The sequence below is a fragment of the Agelaius phoeniceus genome, chromosome 20 (assembly GCF_051311805.1).
Source record: "Agelaius phoeniceus isolate bAgePho1 chromosome 20, bAgePho1.hap1, whole genome shotgun sequence".
In the NCBI taxonomy this organism is placed as follows: domain Eukaryota; kingdom Metazoa; phylum Chordata; class Aves; order Passeriformes; family Icteridae; genus Agelaius; species Agelaius phoeniceus.
Genome location: NC_135284.1, coordinates 2,738,367 through 2,760,673, shown reverse-complemented (window position 1 = coordinate 2,760,673; position 22,307 = coordinate 2,738,367). Strand labels below are relative to the sequence as shown.

The 22,307-nt window shown below is 48.3% G+C and overlaps 1 protein-coding gene across 1 annotated transcript in view; it reads left to right on the top strand.

The window, feature by feature from the left end:
* Positions 1-21,785, top strand: part of YPEL2 (yippee like 2) — a 33,900-nt gene extending 12,115 nt beyond the window's left edge. The window contains exons 3-5 of the mRNA XM_054647020.2: positions 14,813-14,856; positions 15,596-15,704; positions 17,010-21,785. Coding sequence (XP_054502995.1) covers positions 14,813-14,856; positions 15,596-15,704; positions 17,010-17,099 — 243 coding nt within the window. The 3' untranslated portion in view covers positions 17,100-21,785. The remainder of the gene's footprint in view (positions 1-14,812; positions 14,857-15,595; positions 15,705-17,009) is intronic.
* Positions 21,786-22,307: the final 522 nt, after the last annotated feature.

Genomic DNA, 22,307 nt, shown 5'->3' with positions numbered 1-22,307 from the left:
TGTGCCTGTGTTTGTGCAAAACTAGAATGCAATATGGAGTGATGGTGTTTTGGTTCCTTGGCCTGTCAGGGCCCAGTGTGCAGCCCCACATTTCTCTTCACAGAGAAAAGCAAGGCACAATTCTTCCCAGGAATATTCTTATCTCATTGCTGTGCCTGTGTTTGTGCAAAAGTAGAATGCACTATGGAGATTGGTTACCCACAGTGATGATTTTTGGTTCCTTGGCCTGTCAGGGCCAGGTGTGTGTGTGTGTGTGTGTCAGGACTGAGGGTGACAGTCACGAGATTCTGTGCAGTGTGTGCAGAGCTGAGTGCTTGGCAGATTCAGTTTACATGTAATGTAATTTAATGTAATATAGTATAGAATAATACAGTGTAATAAAGTAATTAATTAGCCTTCTGATAAGATGGAGTCAGATGCATCATTTCTCCCTGCAAATACTACAACGTTGCACATCAGTGGCTGTGGAAGTGCTTGGCCTTGCCCAGCTGGTTTTGTGTTAAGTGCTTGGAGTCTTACCATGCTCACAAGTGTGCTGATCTCTCCTCTCTCATGACCAGGGAATGGCTTGAGCTGAGTCAGGGCAGGTTCAGTTGGTGTCAGGAAAAGGTTTTCATCCCCAGGGTGCTGGAACACTGAGAGGGGCTCCCCAGGGTTTGGTCTCAGGCACAGGGTGGGATTGTTGGGGTGTGCTGGGGTTGGGCTCAGTGATCCTGATCAGTCCCTTCCAGCTCCTGAGGGCTGTTGGGATAAGCTAAATTCAAAGCTCTCAGACCAGTAAGAGTGTTTTGATGCAGAAGGAGCAGGCCAGTGAGAGGAGCCTGTTCTGAAGTGGGAGAATGAAACCTTCCCAGCGTGTGCTGGAGCCTGGCTGTGGTCAGCTCCCAGGGCTCAGCTGCCTTGGAATAACTGTTCCATCAAGTTTGTTCAGCTTATAAAATCTGTGCTCAGAAAAAACAGCCACAGCCAGAGATGTGTGAGCTGGGCTGAGTGGAAATGGTGCTGTGAGCTCTGTGTGTGCAGCTGGAATAGTTCAGCTTCTTGGATCACCAGGGACAGAGGGGCTGTGCCCCTTGGAAAGGGGTTTGAAGTGTAAATGCAGCAGCATCTGTGCCCTGGAGGTGAAATTGCTTCACCTTTGGGCCAGCTGGGTGACTCCAGGCTCCTGTGCCCAGTTGGGATGGGGCAGTGACTCCCTGGGTTTTTATTTGGTGCCCTGGATGTTGTGTTGGGATACAGAAAATGCTTTACTGGCTGAGGAAGGAGGCTTGTTTTACTTGCTGTTTTTACAGTAGATTAAAGTTTGTGCTCTGCTTTTGTTTCTTGACACAGCTGGTCCCCAGCCAAAGAAAAACAAGGCTGTACATTCCCAGTGCTTTCACCTTTGATGCTTCCTTCCCCTCCTTGTTCCAGGTCCATGCTCCAGTGCAGCCAGCTCTGCAGGTTAAGGAGCTCCCAGCAGGGCAATGCCAGTGCTGCCAACTGCTTGGAATTTGAGCTTCTAGCCCAGAAGCTGCCCAGGAATGCTGACTGCTGAAATATGGACAGGAGAGGGGAAGGAGGGAAGCACAATGTGACTTTTGGAAGTGTTAATTCCAGTGTGCTCTGGGATCTGCTCCTTCTAAAAGTTCATTCTAGGCCAAGGTGTGGATTAATAGTTGGGACCACGTCGTTGGTGGAACCACCAGCAGGTCATGGAATTTGAATGCAAAGGGTTTGGGGTTTCAGGGTTTGTTTCTCAGGGCTGTAAACATGAATAAAAACACATTCTTTGTATAATTGGAAACCTTATAAAAGTAGTTGTGCAATCGTGGCTTGTACAAATGGTGTTTGACAGAAGAGAAGGGCAGTCCCTGCCTCAAGGGGCTCCCAAACGTAGAGGAACTTTCCCAGGCAAACTGAAATAGTGGCTTTTTTATCTGTTTGAGCTCAGTTTGCAGAAGGGCTCCGGGAGATGTTTCAGTCCTTTCATCACAGCCTTGTGTTCACATCCCTGAAGCAGGCACTGCAGTTGCTGTGCTGGTTTCCCACATGGAAACGTGGCAGAGGAAAAGGGAGGAACAGGGATGGAAAAGGGAGTGGGAGACTCTGCAAAAACGGGAGCAGCTGCAGCTCATGGTGAACCTGACTGTGCCATGGGATCCAAGCAGCCCCAATGACTCCATCCTTGGAACCATTCCCCACAAAAGAGGCTTTTATGTAACAGCAGGGTGCTGGTGATTTGCCTCCATGAAATGAATTCCTGTGCTCCTTTTGCCCCAAGCTGTGCAGAGACCACAGCAGAGCTGGGCTGCTCTGCACTCCAGGAGCTTTTTAGCTCCTCTGGATGCTCACAAGTTGCAGCCCTGGCTGGAGCTGTTGGATGAAACACAACTGGAGCTGAATCCCAGGATTGTTCTTGCTTCATTCCCTCTCCATCTCCCAAGTTTCCCCTCTCAGCCCTTCAGCACCAGCGTTAACTTAACTCTGGCTTCAAAGTGTTTTTGCCAGCACCAGGTATCCAAAACTCCTGGGCAAATGTGCCTTGGCAGGACAGGTTTTGCTCCTTCTCTACTTCAGGAAAAGCTTGTGCTTTAAAAGGGGTAGAAGGTTTCTCAATAAACCATTGCTATTTAAAGGAAACAATCGATGCTGAGGCTTTTAAGAAAATCCAAAGCTGTTACATGAAGCCAGTTACCAAAATGTTGCTTACTTGGCCTTTTATCTCCTGCAGCCTGAGGGAGAAAGTGGTTTAGTGTGTCTGATTTTGTAACAGGATCTAAATTGTAGGTTGGACTGTCTGGCCAAGAAAGGCCTTATTGACTTAGGAAATATTAAGGTGATCAGATAAATTGGGTGGAGTGAGTAGTTTTCCTTTCTGTGTTCCTTTGGTGTCTGGCTTAGCATGAGTGGAGGTTCTTGTTCCCTTGGAGCAATGCATCATTTAAAAGGCTGTGCCAAATTTAGTACATACTCTTGTTTCACTGCTTTTTCCAGTGCCTAAGTGGGCTGAGACTTTGGGAACTCAACCCTGCCCTGCAACAGATTCCTGTGTGACCTTGAGGAAGTCACTGGATGTCTTTGTTCCTCCTTTTCCCCACCTGAAAAATGCTGCTTGGAGGGTTTTGGAGCAGGTCCTGTCTGCTCCTCCAAATTAGTACAGGCTGTCCCAATCCTCTTTGGTTTTAATGTAAAAACAAAATCACCGTGCCAGGCAACCGTACTTAAAAATCACATTTCAATGCCAAAAAAATAAGTGAAAGGTACTTCTTGTTACAGGCACAACATCCCATGGCTTTTAGAATGTTTGAGAAAAATATATATTCCATCATCAGTGTCTCCAGGAAGGAGACACGGGAGTTTTTCTTTTCCATCATTTTCTGTTGGGGCCTGTGGGGACCAGCCAACAAAATAGACATTTACCAAGTAAAGTTAAACAAAGTTCTCAGACCGGCAGGGGTGATGCTGATTTCTACCTACCCTGAGTTATTTCAGCTCTTTCTGTTGGAATCCACGTGTGCTTGGTGCCCTTAAAGGAGGACGGGAACAAGAGCAGAAAGATCCAGGCCAAAGATGCCACCGAGTGTCTTGGGTGCTGATTTTTTGTGCTATGTGAGCAGTAATTCAGCAGAAATGTCCCTGATTATGGAAATATGTGGAGAATGTCCTGTGGGCGCCCTGCAGTTTCTTTTTTTCCCCTGAATTAACTGTGATCCAACTGCTAAACATTACTCAGTGATGTATCCTCTGAAGTTAGCCCGAGGCTTGCCGGGGAAATTCAATGTTTTCCTTTGATGTCTGCATGGAACCTCAGCTGAACATGAATGGGAAATTCTTCAGCACAAAAGGCTGCAGCTCCTCCAGGCTGAGAATTTAGGAGAAATCCAGGACTCCTGTGTGCCTGACTCTCTCATTTGGGCCCGGTTGTTAATGAGGGAGCACTTGGAAGCTCTTTTTGATCTTCTCAGCCGGGAGTTGCGAGCTTGATCGGGAAAATTCCCTCCCAATCCTTGTGGCCTCTCTTTCCTGGCTGCTGGGGCCTGAGCCTGGTGGTTCTGCAGCTCTTGGGGAGATTTATGGCTCCTTGGAAGCATCAAACTTTGCTCCATCTTGGAGTTTCTGAAAAGGATTTGAGGCTTTGGTGCTTCCACAGAAGCTGTGGGTGAATTCAGCTGATGGGAGCATTGGGGCACCACACACAGGTGAAAGGAGCAGCAGGTTTGGGTTTTTTGGTCAAAGGAGCAGCAGTTTTGGTTTTTTGGTGAAAGGAGCAGCAGTTTCTGGATTTTTGCTGAAAGGAGCAGCAGTTTCTGGATTTTTGGTGAAAGGAGCAGCAGGTTCTGGGTTTTTTGTTGAAAGGAGCAGCAGTTTTTGGGTTTTTTGTTGAAAGGAGCAGCAGTTTTTGGGTTTTTTGGTGAAAGGAGCAGCAGGTTTTGTTTTTTTGGTGAAAGGAGCAGCAGGTTTTGTTTTTTTGGTGAAAGGAGCAGCAGGTTTTGTTTTTTTGGTGAAAGGAGCAGCAGTTTTTGGTTTTTTGGTGAAAGGAGCAGCAGTTTTTGGTTTTTTGGTTTGGCTCTTTGCTTTTTTTCCTTTCTTTTATGTGGACAAGGCAGTGTTTAATGTTCTTTAGGGCTCTGCTTCTCAGGAGCCAGCTGATATTTGTAGTTCAGTTCACTTTGAAGATGTGAGGATATTTGCTGGCTGGGGGCAGCGTGCACTCAAGGCAGAACAATAAATGTGAAATTACAACAAGGTAATCTTTAACCTAATGGAAAAAGAGGCCTTTAATAAGTGCCCAAGACACGTCTGATGAAAATCCTGCATTTCCATCATAGCAAAAACCAGCGTATGAGGTGAGAGGGGTATTCCCTTCTCAAGGGTAAAAAAGCTCTTGGTTTGCATCACACAGGTTTTATTCTTGCTTTAAAGTAGATTTTGTTCCTTCCCAAACATGAATTGAAGTTCCCAGCTCCACAGTAATGAGGCCAGGAGGAGCCATCCCATCCTCACCCCTGAGCTCCTCTGTGGGTTTCACCAGGGTTGCAGCAATTCCTTCAGGAAAAGCATTTGGTCTCCATTGGAAGGCTTCAGGAGATTCCCTGCTCCCTTTGGTCATCTTTTTCCATCCTTACTATTAAAAATCAGAGACTTTGAATTTAGGTTTGTCTGACTCGTGCTTCTTGCCAATGGCCATTATTTTATTTCTTTTGCTAATAAAATACATCTCCAGCCCCTGCTCTTCTCCTAGGAAAGGTCTGCAGTAACCAAAGTCACTCTTGATCAGTTTTTGGACAGACTTAAAGAGATTCAGCTCTGTCATGGTGCAATCTGATTTTTTCCAGTTTCACATAATTTTTGTGGTTCTCTTCTACATTTTTTAGCATTTCAGTCTCTTTTTTAGGGGTGGAAACAGAGCTGGTCTCATTGTTGCAGCCTCAGACTCTGCAGCAGCATCTTTTCAGCTCCCACATTTCATAATTGCATCAGTCTCAGTGGCTCAGCACTGCACAGAAATCTCCTGTTCATTTATTTGCTGTGAGCTCTTCATGCACCAGATTTACCCATTTTGTGCACATTTCTAGAAGCTGTCCAGCAGCTTTTGGATCCTGCTTTCCAGCTCTTGTTCCCTAATGAATTTGCCACTTCCAGGCATTATTCAGAGCTTGCTCTTAATTGCAAATATTGGAGTTCAAGCAGTGAGTGATAAACAGCAAAGCAGCTCCGGGAAAAGTCATTATGAGATTTTTTAGCTCCCATTTCAGTGCTGTGAACGTGAGGGGGAAGGCACCTTGTAATTCTTGGCTTCCATGGAGTTTAAAATGAGATGCAGGTCGAGAGGATTTCGGTGCTCAGTAGAACAATGTCTCATCAGAGCTTTTCCTCCAGCTTTTCAGCAGGAGGGGCAGCCTGGATTTGGCTTTTCCAGACAAATCCATCCCCAGAACCCTTTGTGGGCAGGTTGGTGTTGGCAGGGAGGAGGGCAGAGGGTCTGGGGTTGTCATTTGAGTCCCTCAGCTCCGTGTTTGGGAGGGAATAAACAAACAAACAAACAAACAAACAAGGAGTGCCCTTTGCAGGGAGAAGCCAGGATGTGAAACCCGAGCTGGGGAAGGAGAATTTGTGGTGCCCATTCTGTAACGCAGCCACTTCAATTTCACTTCAATGAAATCCTTCTGTCCTGTGTGGAATTGCTTCCTCTGGGCTTTACCCTGCAAGTGTTCCCTCAGATCCTGCTGTCCATGATGGGATTGAAGAGAGTCGGGGTCAGGTTGTTTTTATTTAGTCAGGATATGGTTGGTTAATAGAAAAAGCCCAAGGTAATTTGTACCTCCTTGCATAATTGTGTTTATGCAGCAATTAACTGCTGTGTGATTTTAAAAATATTTCATTCTGTTCCAAAAGAAGGAGGAAAAAGGTAATAAATCAACAAGAGTTTAGAATTCCCTGTCAAGAAGGAGGAACAAGGTAAAAATGGATTTTTCTAATCCATCACTTTCTTCATGGAAACAGCTCTCCTTTCATCTGCTGCTTCCTCTGCCTTAGAATTGATGACCTGGGCATAAATAAAATATTGTTCCCATTTATTATCCAGGGAGCTGCCAGGGAGGAATAGGACAGTTGAATCATCAGGGTTTTTGCTGCAGCTGCTGCAAATCCTCAACAGCTGGAGCTGGGAGCTGGTGAGGTCTGAGCCCTCCCGGGAGCTCCAGCTCTTGGAAAAGGAGGGAATTCCAGCAGAACCCAGGGCTGCTCCTGGGGGGAGCTGCCCTGGGAATTTCCCTTGCAGGTGTGTGGCTTTAATCTGATTTATCCTGGTTAGAGCAGCCCAGGAGCAGCACAGAGCTCTGGTTTAATCTGTAATTTAATTTAATCGCACAAAACCATGGGGGGCAGCACAGGGGGGGCTTTTCCCAGCTGCTGCCCGTGGGGAGAAGACCCTGAGGAGTGCCTGGGGATAATTTCCATTTCAGAGCAGCAGGAAGTGCTGCCTGAGGGTTGGTTTCACAGGGAGCTGTTGTGCCTGGCAGGCAGCAGCGCATCCCTGCAGGAATCCTCTGCAGCTCTGCTCACCCAGCAGCACCACAACGGGCAGGGGCTGAGGCTCAGGCTGAAAGGAAACTTTGCCCACTCTTAAAATGCAACCATGGAGTCACAGCTGTTGGGATAAGCAGCAGTAACAAAGGTAGAAACTGAGGCTGGGTGCCTGAAATTGGGAGAGTTAAAATCAGAGTTAAAATCTGATTCCAGCTCAGCTCTGAGGACGAATCCTCAGTAATAAAAGAAATTTTAGTATCAAAACTTCTTTTGACAAGACACAAGTATTGAGAATTTAGGTGATGGATCAATAAATGAATGAGAATTTCAATAAATGGTGAAATTCTCAGCCAGTTTGGTGCCTTCATTTCCCTGCAGTGGATCTTGCCCAGGGACACAGGGGAGCTGCTGCCCTGGACAAATCTGCTTTTGCTGAGAAGCCAGCCTGCCCTCAGTGTCAGCACTGCTGCTATTATGGGCTGCATTAATGGTAAACACTGCTCCACTGATACGTGCACACTCACTATTATGCTGCTAATTAAATAACTTGTTGCATTAGCACTTTCCATCTTCCATCCCAGCTCTGTGTTTATCTCCAAAACCCATGCAGCAGCAATAATTAATGTGGAAATAAAAGGCTTGATTCTCCCCACTGCCACTGCTTTTTCAAATGACTGGGTTGGGTGGATGCTTTGAGCCTAGAGGAAAACAGCAGCACTCAAAAGTGGGGCATAAAACCCACAGCAAAAATTACATTTTTCACCCCTGTGTACCCAGAAAGGGCTTGATGGTGACCTGCTGTGGTTTTTCACAGTAAATAACAAAATTCTCTCCATATTTCCCTTCTTCATGGCAAATGTAAATGGTGACTGAAGCGCCAGAGGTGCCAAACCCACCCCAGCTCTGGGAATGTTGGTGCCTGTTGGGAATGAGGCAGGGCAGTGCAGGGACCAGGGCTGAGCAGTGCCCAGGCTCCCTCCTCTCCTGGCATCCACACTCCCACATTTCTGCTCTGCTTTGCTCTGCCCCTAAGTAAACTGGAGTGATTGCTTTTAAAAGTAAACACTCCATCTGCTCTTTCTCCCCACAGTATTTCCACCCTTTTTCATCTCAAAGTCAGGTTTTGAAGCACAACGGCAACCAGAGACTGTGAAAATCACAAGAGAAGCCCCAAAATATTGTGAAGTTTTATAGAAGTCATAAATCTGATGGGTTTTCTTTTATTTGCCTTCAGTAGTTTGTGCCTTCAGCCATTTGCATTTTGAAATTTCACTTTGAAGTCTGTGAGCTGGAAACTCATTTAAAAATAAATAAGAATAACAGAGTCCAGGAGCGCAGGGCTTCAGGGAGGAGGGGGAACAGCACAGGGCTTGTGATAACAGGAGGAAAATTCAGTGTTGGGCTTGAAGTGAGTCAGGACAGCCTGGCAGGGACAAGGGGACAGAGCAGTTTGCAACTATTCTGTGAATTTTGGCATTTTTATTGGGTTTGGCTCAGGATTTAGCTCAGCAGAGCCGTGTTTTCATCTGTGTCAGAAACCCAAGTGCTCAAGGAAAAACCTTCCCCTCGATTTTAGGGAATTTGTATTTCCCTGAGTGCTGCTCTTCATTAATTGCAGAGCCTCAGAAGAAATTCTCTTTCTGCGACTGAAATATAAAATTTCCCCTTGGAGAGAAATCCCCTGCCCTGCCCTCTGGGTATGGATCAATCACTGGGAATGTGCCCCTGGATCCTGACCCATTTAAATCCCTCCATCTTCCTGGGCAGCACTGACATTCCAGGGATAATGCTGGGTGCCCACTGTGCTTCCTGATATTTCAGCATTTCTGGGGAATCTTGTGAAAATTTGGATTTTTCTGGGCTCCAGCACCCAGAAATGTGAGAGGATGAGAGAATCTCCCTTTGAAAAACCAAACCAAACCAAACTGGACCAAAAAAGTCCTTATTGAAAAGAATTTTAAAATGAGAATTCCTTAAATTTGCCCTTTAAGAATTCCTTAAATCTGCCCAAGGGTTTTAGGAGCAGGAGGCTGTTGTGTGGCTCTGGAACACTGGGATTTCAGAGCCCAAGGGTTCTTGTGGATTCTAGGGCTGGGGGTTGGATCAATAAAAGGCAGAATAAAAACTTGCAATGAAATGAATAAAACCAGACAAAAAGCCTTTCACCTGTGCCCCTTCCTGCACCACCTGAGCCACAAAATCTGGAGCTGCTCTGGGCCTGGAATGCAGCAGACCCTGGTTGTTCCCTGAGCTTTTGCACAGCAACACAAACTGCAGGGGAATAAAGGCCACGCTGAATTAATTGAATTATTTCAGAGATGAGTTTGGTCCACTAATTCCATATCGACTTTGGGCTTTAAATAGCATTAAGGACCCGTGGTAAAACTCAATTAAAGCTCAGGAATGCAGCTGGAGCAGGGAGAGGTCACATCTGGGCAGGAGGTGCCATAATGGAAGCTGTTCCCTTGGTGTGGGTCTGTGTCTGGTGGCATCAGAGCAAATTGAATCTGTTCAATCTGATCATGGCCTGCCCCCTCTGTGAGGAATTAATGAACCCTGAGAGGCCTCTGTGGGTTCAGGGACCGAGCAATTGAGCTCCTGCTCCCCTGGGAAACGCTGAGTGTGATGTGAGGGGATGCTTGGAATGGCTGGGCAGAGCCTGCAATCTGCAGCAGGAATTTGCACAGTTTTTATTTTCCGTTTTTCTCCTTGCTACACCTTCCAGGGCTCATCTCTTTAATCAAATTAAATCCAATCAGGTTTGGAAGGTGCCACAAAGGCTGATCTTGCTGTGGGATGCTGGAAAGCAGCAGGTGGGAATTGGGATTAATGCATGAGCACAGGAATCTGGGTTTGGGGCACATCTTGGTGCTCAGGCTCCTCTCAGGTTATATTGACACCACGTTTTGTGTTACTTGCAGGTCTCCTCTCCCTGTTCAAGCTGTATTTTATGAGAACCTCTCCTCCTTGGGTGTTTAGGGTTAGGTCAGCAGTGGGAATAGGTAAATCTGACAGTCAGTGCTGTGCTGTGGCTGTAGGGACTCAGACCCCAAAGTTGGGGAATCAGAGATCCCAAATCCCTCTGGAGAGATCCTTGTGTGGATTCCTCAGTGCCCCAGGGTTTGTAACATCCCTTCTCTCACTGCAGCACTGCCCTGTGGGATAGCACAGGGAACACCTTCCTTTTGGAAAACCCTGGTTCTGAGCTTGTTTGGGCTCCTCCTGGCACTGCCAGCCCTCATTGCCCCTCAGCTCCCTTTGCATCCCTGCAGTGGGAATTGTTTCAGGAGCAGCCTGGGAAGGGGCACACGCTGTTCCCTTCCCCTCTTGGACCTCTTTGGGACCAAGGTGTTTTTTAATTTCTGTTCTATGGGGTTGTTCAAAGCTGCCAGCTGGACACAGGTGAGGGGGATCTGTTCAAAGCTGGGCACAGGTGAGGGGGATCTGTTCAAAGCTGGACACAGGTGAGCAGGATCTGTTCAAAGCTGGGCACAGGTGAGGGGGATCTGTTCAAAGCTGGGCACAGGTGAGCGGGATCTGTTCAAAGCTGGGCACAGGTGAGGGGGATCTGTTCAAAGCTGGACACAGGTGAGGGGGATCTGTTCAAAGCTGGATACAGGTGGGCAGGATCTGTTCAAAGCTGGGCACAGGTGAGGGGGATCTGTTCAAAGCTGGGCACAGGTGAGCAGGATTTGTTTAAAGCTGGATACAGGTGGGCAGGATCTGTTCAAAGCTGGACACAGGTGGGCAGGATTTGTTTAAAGCTGGGCACAGGTGAGCAGGATTTGTTTAAAGCTGGATACAGGTGGGCAGGATTTCTCTGCTGCAGTCTGCAGGGAACCAGCATCACCCTGCAGCCTTTTAGCCCTGGCAGCTGCTTCCTCTTTTTCCAGATGATTCCAGCAGCTCTTTCTGTTTAGCCCATTGTCAGACAGCATCACAAAGACCCGGGGTGTTCATTCTGCCATGGTTCAGGGAGTGGAGCTGCTGAAGGGAGGAGCTGCAGGTGCTCCCAGAGTTTGTGCCTTTCCCTGGAATCCCTGGTGGGATGTCAGAGCTCCCTCCTGGCTCTGCAGCAGCCAGCAGAGAGGGGAATGAGCCAGAGCAAAGCTCTGGAGGTGGGGCAGGGGTGGTGGGGAGGCACAGCCCTTCCCTGCATGGCTCTGAGCCATGCTCCATGCTCAGAGCTCTGGGTTCTGGGGCTCAGAGCAGAGATAACAAATGGATTTACCCCAACAGCTCCCAAGGGCCTGGCTGCTGATCAGAGCAGACTCAGGGTCCTGCAGGCAGGATCTGGCTGTGGCTGCTTCAGCAGAGCTGCAGTGCTGTGCTCTACCAGCACATTTAGAGAATTCCCTGTTCTCCCTGGGACTGGCCTGTCACTGGCTCACAGGGCAAAGAGGGAAAAGCCATTTCCCTCAAAAAAAACCATCTGGTTTTTAAAAGAATTATTTCATTTCACTGCTCTAATTTGGGACCAGCACAGCTGTAATGTGGCTGTAAATGGGGTAGCAGGAGCTTCTTAAACCAGAGCAGCTGCCAGAGCATCTCAGCATGGAGCTTCTGTTGGCAGAGGAGAGAGGATCTGCCCCAAAGTGCCCCAAAGTGCCCCAAAGTGCCCCAAACTGCTGACTCCAGGCTCTGCCTCCCCCCTGGGGACATTCCTGGGGTGTCTCTGCTGGGCACCCAGGGGTGGGGAGGGATCCTGGCTCAGGTCAGGAGGATTGAGCTGTTGTGCATCTCCAATCCCAGCAGCTCAAGGTGGTTTTTGAGAGGGCTCAGACAGGATGGGGAGGTTGGGTTGTGTTGCTGCCACATCCAGATGAGTTCCCAGGCAGACCCTGAGTGTGAACAGGGCAGGGAGGAACGTGTGGAGCTTCCAGTGGGAAACAAGCACAGAAAATCCCTTCCACTTCTCTCAGCTGCAAAGTGGTGCCAGGAGCTGTTTCAGAGCCTGGATTTCAGTGGGAGGGGGGTTGAGCTGCACTTCTGAGTGTGCATCAGGAGAATCTGCACAGGGAAAATGCAGAGCACAGAAAGTAGGTCTGGCTGCTGGCTGTCACTTCAGTGCAGATCAAGTGTGTTGTGCAAATCTTTGTGTCTCTTAAAAAAACAAACAAAACAGCAAAAACAAATACAAGAGCATCTGCTTGTGTATAAATATACCTGGGTTTTTGGTTTTTTTTTCTGATTTTGTAGTTCCCATTACAGCATATGCCAGTTTTTCTGGTGTGCCAAAGAGCAGGAACATCTCCAGGAAATGCTCAGGTTACAGCACCCAGATAAAAGCTGCCTGTGCCACCTTTATAGAGATACAGCCAGCTTAGTCCTGCAGAGGACAAATGCTCTGGGGAACTTGTGGTTACCAGACTTTTATCCCTTCTTTTGATGTGTTTTGCCCAACCCTGTGCTGGCTGGAGGGTGGCTGTTGAGACAGCCCTGGAAGCTGAGCAGTGATTTGCTGAAAACTCTGCTTGGGCAGGGGGTAAATAATGTGATTTTGGGTTTTTTTTCCAGTGACCACCCTTAGATACCCTCAAGCACTGGTTTGAGCTGGGAGGAAGGGGCAGGCACCTCTGGGAGGGGAGCAATGTCCAGTGAGCCCCAGCAGAGCTGATGGGACTGGGTTTGTTGTTGGTTAAAGACAGACCTTAGTACAGCAGGAACAGAAAATCCTATTTCTGTGCCAACAAAATCTCTGCTCCCACAGTTGCTGTTATTGGCAAACTGGGTGTTTTTGGAGAAGGATTTACAGGCAAGCACTGGATGCTGAGAGAGCTTCATCTGCTTGCATTTTGCTCTGGTTGCTGTGGGACTTTGTGCTCCATCCCTGCGCCCTCCCCGTGTTACCCCAGAGCTGCAGCAGGGACAGGCAGTGCCCTCTTGCTCAGACCCTCCTTTCTGAGCAGGGAATCATTTTTTGGGGTCCCACTTTGCCCCCAGCTCATGGGGATGCTGCAGGCTGGGTTTGGCAGCCAGGCTGGCTCAGTGTGGGCAGCAGGAACACAGGGCCTGAGTGCTGCAGAGGGATGGAAAGAAGCCTCTCCCATAAATGCCATTACACAAACATGCTTGAGCCGTGTGTCCTGTTTAATTGCTCCCCAAGAAAAGGGGAGTTCCTCAGGGCACTGCTTTTGTCTGAGATACCCCAGTGCCTCGGGCGTCCTCTCTGCACCCACAGGGGCTCCTCTGTGCCCTAATATTGGGCTTCAGGTTCCTCTGAGATCAGTTATCCCTGCAGGAGGCAGGGCTGTGTGCCAGGCAGGGATTTCAGCTGGCAGAGCCCTCGTGCCATGCAGAGCTCACAGGCAGCTGGCCCTGCCTCCCTGCCTGGTGCCCCGGGCATTTCTGCCCTTCTGCAATTGGGGATCTTCCCAAGGAGGTGTCAGGGCTGTGGCTGCTTCTCCACGAGGCAGGAGCTGGGCAGGTGATGGAAGGAGGGCAGGGACCCCCAGAGGTTGTTTTGTGTGGTGTGGGGTTGCTCTGAACCAAATAAATGACCATTGTTCAAGGGCCCAGAGGTAAAACAGGAGTGTTTCTCTTTTCCCTCAAAATTGTCCCTCCTTTTAAGGGTTTTTGGTCTGAAATCATCAGCTGCAAATCCTCAACAATCCTCAACCTTGGAATGTTTAGTGGTTTTCTGAAAACCTCAGGTTCCTGGTGAGGTGCAAAGTGAAGCAATAAACGGTCCAGAAAAGCTGATTTTGGGTTTCCCCAGGCCCTCAGTGCAGCCATTCCCTGAGGGGTCCCACAAGGTAACCTGAGCACAGCCAGCCCAGCCCAGCTCACAAGCACCAAATGTTTAATTCAGTGTGTGCCTGTCAAAGCCCATTAAAATTGCAGGTGGCCCTTGGTGCCTGTCAGCCAGGCTCTGTCACAGGCTGGTGGCACAGATGTGGCACCCTGGCAGTGCCTGCAGTGTCCTGCCAGGCTGGATCCTGATCCCCCAAACTCTGCCTCTCCATGGTGCTGCTCTCAGCTCCTGAGGATGTGCCTGCATTGTCTGGGCTGCTCTGGCTGCTCTGTGCTTCCTCTCCATCTCCTGCTGGGTTTAGCCCCAGCTCCTGAGGCTCTCCTGGTGGGAAGGGGAGGTTTGCACACCTCAGGGCTGAGCCTTGGGTGGTGTTGCTGTGCCCAGCTCCTGGCACAGGCACATCCCAGCCCTCAGCTCAGGTCAGCAGCTCCCTGGGCAGTTCCCAAGGAGAACTCATGCACAAGAGCAATTTGAAAAGAGATTCAAACCTGTGACAGTGCTCACAGGGATCTGAGGATGAGGGAAGAGATGAGGATCTGACTCCATGTTTCAGAAGGCTGATTTATTATTTTATGATATATATTATATTAAAACTATACTAAAAGAATAGAAGAAAGGATTTCATCAGAAGGCTGGCTAAGAATAGAGAAGCAAGAATGATAACAAAGGTTTGTGTCTCAGACAGAGTCTGAGCCAGCTGGGCTGTGATTGGCCATTAATTAGAAACAGCCACATGGACCAATCCCAGATGCACCTGTTGCATCCCACAGCAGCAGATAACCATTGGGTACAGTTTGTTCCTGAGGCCTCTCAGCTTCTCAGGAGGAAAAATCCCAAGGAAAGGCTTTTTCAGAAAATATCATGGCCACACAAACCCATTTCTGCAGCCTTCAGGTGAGGCTGAGGAGTGAAGTCCATGAACACCAAAAGTATGGAATCAGTGGGAATTGCAGGTGTGTCCTGTGAGAGGGGCAGCAGCTGGAGCTGGAGAACAGCTGCCCCTTTCCTCTCAAGCAGCCAGCTGAGCTTTGTTTCCTTGCCTTGCAGTCCTTCCAGGGCAGCCAAGGACGAGCTTACCTCTTCAACTCTGTGTGAGTACCCAGCGCGCGGGGGGAACCAACAAAACCATCCTGAAAAAGGGAAAAAAACCCCAATTTCCTTCAGAAAAACCCTGCCTGGGAGCGGGGAGCTTCCTGCAAATGGCTGGAGAAAGAGGCAGAAATAGCCCCTGATTCATATTTGAGTCGTGTAGGGGTTTCAGATAAGCAGCAAGGAAAAGGTGAATTTTTTCGTCATCGGGTTGAGAAATCAGAGCTAATGGCTGAGTCATTCTCCTCTCCCAGGATGGAGTGGGACCAGAGAGCCAGAGTTTTGTAAATGTGGAGATAGATGATATCTAAATATGCACTTCATAAAAACTAAGCATCGTTTTCCCAGTGGCTGGAAATAGTTTTGGGGAGGTCACTGCTGGTCTGGTTTCAGCAGAGCTGCTGATTTCACTCACATTTTTCAATTTTCCATTTGGGAAAGTAAAAGCACCATTTTATCAATTTGAGAATGAAAACCTTTCTCAAATGCCTAATTAGCACAAGTGACTGGAGTGTTATTAATCTCCTGCTCAAAGCTTTCATTGAGTTTTTTAGTTGAATAAAAATCCCACTTTACCTTTTCATTCTGCTCTGGAGCTGCCAGAGAGCTTTGTTTGGGCACAGCTGGGAAACTCAGAACCTCCTGCTCATGTTTCCAAACACTGCAGTGCAATCTTTGTCAGCTTTATTGGAGCATCTTGATGTGGGAAGGCCCTAATGGAGCATCTGTGCTTTGTCCCAGAGTGAACGTGGGCTGTGGCCCTGCAGAGGAGCGGGTGTTGCTAACAGGACTGCACGCCGTGGCAGATATTTACTGTGAAAACTGCAAAACCACGCTGGGCTGGAAATATGTGAGTATTTGTGTCCCTGCCTGTGCCCCTGGGCAGCTTTGCTGCAGCTGAGGGGGTGGAAAGGTCATTTTGGGAGCCCAAAAAAATGCAGGTTTTCATCTGTGACCATCTGGTTTCCTCCTGCCTTTGTGTGTGTTGCATTTAGAGAATCAGCTTTGTTTTTTAGCTTTATTTTCACTAACTTTATTTTATTTACACCTGGTTTTGGTGGGTCCTCCTCAGTGACATTTAACATAAATGAGGATAATTTCAGTCCTGTGGTTCACACTGTCCTTTTTCTATTATTCTGGTAGATGTTATCAGAATAACAGAATGCTCCATTAATCCTGTGTCCTTCCCACTGGAAATGCTGTTGAACACGAGTTTATCTGTTTGCTCTTCAAAAACTCAATTACCTTCCAATAAAATCCAATGTTACATCCTAATTTCTGCTTCTGGAGGCCCACATAATTTTGTCCAAACGTTTTCACCAGTGCCTGAGCTGGTGCAGGATTTAAGCTTCTAGAAGTAGGGTTTAGGATTCTAGAAGCAGGATTTAAGAATCTAGAAGTGGAATTTCAGTTTCTAGAAACAGGATTTTGGATTCTAGAAGCAGGATTTAAGATTCTATAAGTGGGATTTAAGGTTCTAGAAACAGGATTTGAGATTCCAGAAGCGGGATTTTTGTCTTCTGGACTCACAATTTAGGATTCTAAAATCAGGATTTAGAATTCCAGACACAGGGTTTGGGATTCCAGAAGCAGGGTTTAAGATTCCAGAAGCAGGATTTAGTATTCTAGACTCAAGGTTTAAGAGTCTAGAAGCAGGATTTAGGGTTCCAGAGGCAGGGTTTAATATTCTAAGACTTGGGATTCCAGAAGCAGGATTTGGGATTCCAGAAGCAGGATTCTAGACTCACTATTTAGGATTCCAGAAGCAGGATTTTTAGGATTCCATAAGCAGAATTTCAGATTCTAGGAGCAAGATTTAATATTCCAGAGGCAGAATTTGGGATTCCAGAAGCAGGATTAAGTATTCTAGACTCACTATTTAGGATTCCAGAAGCAGGATTTTTAGGATTCCATAAGCAGAATTTCAGATTCTAGAAGCAAGATTTAATATTCCAGAAGCAGAATTTGGGATTCCAGAAGCAGGATTTAAGATTTTTCCCCTCACAGTTTTCCTGGGAGCCCACAGGAGGACCAGGACCTGCAGTTGGCTTTGTGGGCAAGGCTCAGGCTTGCACCGGCATTCCCAGATCTGATCCAGGACCCGATTCCCACCAAACGCCACCTCAGTCTCACTCTGCTCTCGATTTTATTTCAGGAACACGCTTTTGAAAGCAGCCAGAAGTATAAAGAAGGCAAATACATCATTGAACTAGCTCACATGATCAAGGACAACGGCTGGGATTGAGCAGAGCCCGGCCCAGCAGTGCCAGAGATGCCACCCAACCGAACATTGTACCCAAGAGTGAGAGAGTGACTGAACGCTTGGTTCCATGCATTTAGAGGCTCTGCAATCCTGGAGCATCTTCACACCCTTCTCCATCTTTATTGGTGACTGGCCTCTAAATTTCTGTCTCTCTGTCTCTTTGCTTTGTATCTGTTTGTGAGTTGACCCTGGCTGCTTCTCTCTCTGTTCTGTTGGCTCAGAGAATGCACCGAATGCCCGACAGCCATTCCATGTGCCCAGAGCTCCACCCAGCCTGGCCTGGGCTCTCCTGGCACCTCCCAGGTGCTGCCAACGCCGAGGTTGGGCAGGAGAAGGTGGGACAGGGGTGGGGCCTGCAGGGGAACCATCAGAGGGTGATGCTGTGCTTCTCCTTTCAGTCCTGGGTAAGCAAGGCTTGAAACCATCTCCTTGTTAAATGGACAGAGAAAAACATCCACTTGTCTAAATGGATGGAGAAATATCCACTTGTCTAAATGGATGGAGAAATATCCACTTGTCTAAGAAGGACAGAGGAATATCTCCTTGTCTGAAAGGACAGAAGTTACCTCATGGTTGTGTTTTCTCTCCAAATCCATCGGTGGAGCCTCAGCCCGAGCTGGCTGAGCCCAAGGCAGAGCCAGTTCCCCCCACAATCTGTGTTTTGTTTGCTGTTTATGAACTCCTTGTTGCAGGGGGCAGGGCTGGAGGCTGGAGAGATTCCTGCCTCTCCTTTTCCTCGCTGGTTCAGGGTAGGGAGGCTGAAGGTCCCAGCTGAGGACGGCCCTGGGGAGCATCCCCACGGCTGGAGAAACCAAATCCTGACCTGTGAGCCCTTCAGAGAGGAGGAGAAAACCACCTCAGGCACAAGGAGGCTGGAGCTGCAGCCTAGAAAATGTGGAGGGGTGAAAAAAGGCACGTGTGAGGCAAGGAGGGGGAAATTCCATAGAGGAGGATGGGGACAGTGACAGAGGGTACCCCTGGCCTCCCCTGAGCACCCTTGGTGGTGTTTTACCAATCTTTCACAAGTGCAAGGAGGAAAATGCTGTTAGAGAACCTTTTCCTGGGATGCCAGGCTCCACTGGGGGAGCCTGGCACAGAAATGGGGCGAGGAGGGAGCAGAGTTGTGGCAGTTGTGTTGCACAGGTGGATATTTCATCCCTGAGGTATCCTCCCCCCTTTCCCCACTCCCAGCAGCCCATTGCAGGCACGGGGAGAATGGGAAAGGAAAAAAAGAAAAAAATAAGAAATGAAGCATTTCCCAGCACCCCTGGAATGATCCATGCCTTGAGGGGTGCATGTGGGTGTCAGAACTGCAAGGGACAACGAGTCCTTCCCGTTTCCATTTGTCCCTGGTGATTCCTGAGCACCTTCCTGAGGGGATGGTGGGGAAGGGGTGTCCTGTGTGCCAGGGGAGCTGTGTCAGGCCAAAGTGAAATGGGAAGTTTGCTCTGCAGCATCCAGCCAGTAACTGGTGCATAACCCAGGACTATTGAGCTGAGCTTGTTCTGTCTCTCCCCGAGTGAATTTTTCTTTTTGTTGGCAGAATTCTTTCAAGTGGGTTAATCCATGGGGACAAATCTTCCTTAGTCCAGAAGGAAGGAGTGTTGTGCAGGGAGGGGGTGGTGGCTCCTCATGGAGCAGCAGCTTTGGAGCTGTGGTCTGCAGTCACTGCCCCCACCCCTGAGCGATCCCAGGGGGCTCTGGAGGAGTCATTTGATGTTCACTTGGCAGGGAATGGAGCAGAGACTCTCCTGAGGGATCAGGGTGGAGTTTAGGGTTGGATCCTTGTGCTGAAAGCCAAGCCTGGTGTAGCAGAGGTTGTTTTGGTTTTGTTCTCTCTCAAAGCTCTGCTCTTGACAGCCGTGGAGGATTGAGGTGGAGTTGGTGACCAACCTGTGCAGAGGTGGCTTCTGCCCTCACCCTCCTGCTCTGGCTGGGTAAAGCTGCTCCAGCTTTTGTTTTGGGTTGTCTCTGCTCCTGCCAGCCACGTTCCCTCAGTGACAAATCCAGTACAAATCAAAAACCCCACAGCACCTGCTGTCCTGTGGACTCTGGCACTGACCTGGTGCCATCTCCCTGTCCCTCCATTGAGGATCCATGGCAATTTGTTGGGTTTTGACTAGTGGGAAGCAATTCCTGCTCTTCAAAGAGCTCTTTATTCTCCACAGAGCCTTTAAAGGAGCTGGGAGAGGTAAGGGATCATCCCAAATCCTGTGAGGCTGAGAAGAGCACGCAGGGCTCGTGGTTTGATGTTGGTATTTGGAGTGACTGCTGATCAAAAAGCAGAATAAAAGGCAGGGCTGTGCAGAGAGCTGCTCTGAGAAATGCCAGCCAGGTGGAAATGGCTTTATCCATTCACCTGGGACAGAAAAGGACAATGCCCCATCAGACCTGGCTGCTTTTTACTGGTCACAGGTGTTGGGTTTTTAATGGCAACCAGTCCAAGCTTGAACAGGGCGAGGTCTTAATCTGCTTTTAATTGGTTTTGTCCTGTTCAGCCTCGTGCTCAGAGCCTGGCCCTGAGCCCTGGTGCAGCCCAGTGTGGCTGTGCCTGTCCCCAGCACCCAGAGAGCTCCCTGGGGAGTGGCTGTGACGGCTGAGAGGAGAAATGGGGCCTGTGCAGCTCCCGTGTGTGTCCAGTGAGCAGGAGCAGCTTGAGCTGGGGGCTGGCAGGGATTTGGGATCAGTGCTGGTGACACAGAGGGACACACTCAGAGATAACCAAAGAACTTCCCTGCTGAGCTGAGCCAGGTGGGGCCTTTTCCCAGGAGAAGGGGAGGTGTGGCCCATGGGAGCTGCTGCTTTCCATGGGCAGCAGCCTCAGGAAAACACGGACAGCACTGAGTTTTCCTCCTGTTTTTGGTGTCCAGCCTCGGGTCTGGGCAGCTGTGAGCACCCTTGAGTTTACATCCCCCCCTCGACCCCAAAGCTCAGACTTGAGTAAGTTTTAAATTGTTTTTGCTCTGGTGGATTGTCTGGTGTGAAATCCTGACCCCTGTAAGAAATATTCAGATGATAATATATACAAAGCAGAAAAAGTAACCCCCAGACATTACCTTGTGAAATATACTTTTGTAAATAATATTTAATTTTTTTTAAAGAAATAATATATTTGGTGCTGTTTTCTCAGAGCCCCTCCCTGAGAGCACTTTTTTTTTTTTTTTTTTTGTCGTTGTTGTTTATGATGAGCCTGTTTTCCTTCTGTATTTGTTGGAAAATATGTTTAAAGGGAAACAAAAAATCCAATTTACGTTGTCCTCTGAAGTGGATCCGTGTTTCCTGTGGATGTGGTGGGGTTTTGGGCTGGGAGGGGCTGCAGGCACTCAGGAGGGCCCCAGGTCCCCTCTGCCTTTCCCTGGGCCCAGGCCCCCTTTGCTCCCAGCAGGAATCCCCCAGAGCCCCTGGGGCTCCCACTTCTCCCTGGTTTGTGGGATCCAGGTCTGGGATTTGCCTTGCACCAGTGCTGGCTGGAGTGAGAAGCTCTGGAGCTGCAGCCTCAGATTCGCAGGGATGGAGGATGGAGCTTTGAACCCAACGCTGATTTTAACCTAAACCACAAATCTTTGGATCCTGCTTTTATTTTTGAGGGGAGGTTTTTTGTTGTTGTTGTTTTGTTTGTGGGGGTTTTTTTTAACCAGGCTGCTACATAACAAATTAGAGTAAAAGTTTACCTCTCTTGGCAGTAAAGTTCATTTATTTTGTTCTCCTTTCTGTCTTTAATCTCCCCCCTTCTCGCCCTCCTTTGTTTTTATTTCACTTGGTCTCTTGTTTATCCCAAAGTGGACCAACAGCACAAAGCACTGGACTGTGTTTTGCTGAGCAAGGAGCTGTTCAAGAGCTGTTGCAGGTTCTTTAATTCTCTGGGTTTGGAGAACTTCAAACACCACAGGAACAAAACCAACCCTGCCAGACAAACCCCGTTGTCCTCGTGATGATCAAGTGAGAATTCTCTCTCTCTCTGTGCATTTTTCTGGCTGCTCTGTGAGAGTGTGTGAATCATGCATTTCACTGCACTTCCCTGCTTTGGGAGGAGCTTCCAGGTGAAGCAGTTTTGGGGTGAAGAGGGGACACCAAACACCAAGCTCAGCTCAGTGGGAAGGAGCTCTTCCCACCACGGGAGAGGCCTCAGTGCTCAGAAACAATCAGGTCAGACAGAGGTTTTCTGCAGAAATCCTGGTGAAAAAGAACAAGCAGAAGAGGGGAAACGAAATCATCTTGAATTCAGAAAAAAAAAAAAAAAAAATCAACATATTTAAATGCAAGCAGAATGGCATTGTGTAAGGTACAACCACAAATAAGCTGTTCTCATCGTTACAACTGTGTGTATCCTTTGTTTTGTTCTTCCTAAGGAAATGGGAATGCTTTCCCCACTGACAAAACTAAGGACAATATTTCCAATACCAGCCTGTCTATGGATGCTCTCGTGTTTACAAATTGTGTATATTTTTATTTCTTTGATCTTATTTTAATTTTTTTTTTGGCATATTCTTTCAGGTCATTTGCTTCAGTCATAAATGCAATTGTTTGTTTTCAAATAATTGGTTTTCACCTTTTCATGTATTTGTACATTGTATATAGTTCTTCAGTATTAGAGGGAGGCGTATTGTTTGTCATATTTACAATATGTGTTGGTGCTCATTTGAGAAAATAAAATTTTCAAGTACTAAAGCTGCTGGTCCGGGTTTCTGCTTTATTCTGTGCCAATCCCTGAGATCCAGGGGATTTCATCCCAAAGGGGATTTTTATCCCAATCCAGGGGATGGGAAACAGCAATTCCTGCTGCCTCTGCCTCAAACACCTGCATAGCCAGGAGGAGAGCAGTGCTGTATTTGGGATTTTGGGATGGATGGATACAATCCCCGTTCATCCACTGCTGGAGGTGGCAGGGCCCTGTCCCCGTGCCCTCTGTCCCTGTGCCCTCTGTGCCCTTAATTCCCCATTTAAAAAAGCCACTTAACCCTGTTTGGGGACAGCCCAGGGGCTGAACTCAGAGCCCTGACCTGGGAGTGAGCTCAGGCCACGGCCCCAGAGCTGCACCTGAGAGGAGCTGGAGGATTCCGGGAGGATGGAAAGGCCAAGGAAGATGGGATGGGAACGATCCCATGGCCTGGGCAGCGGGACAGGCCCTGCAGTGGGGTCAGAGCTCTTGCTTTCACCAAAACCTTAATTTGAACCTCTTGGTCCCACACC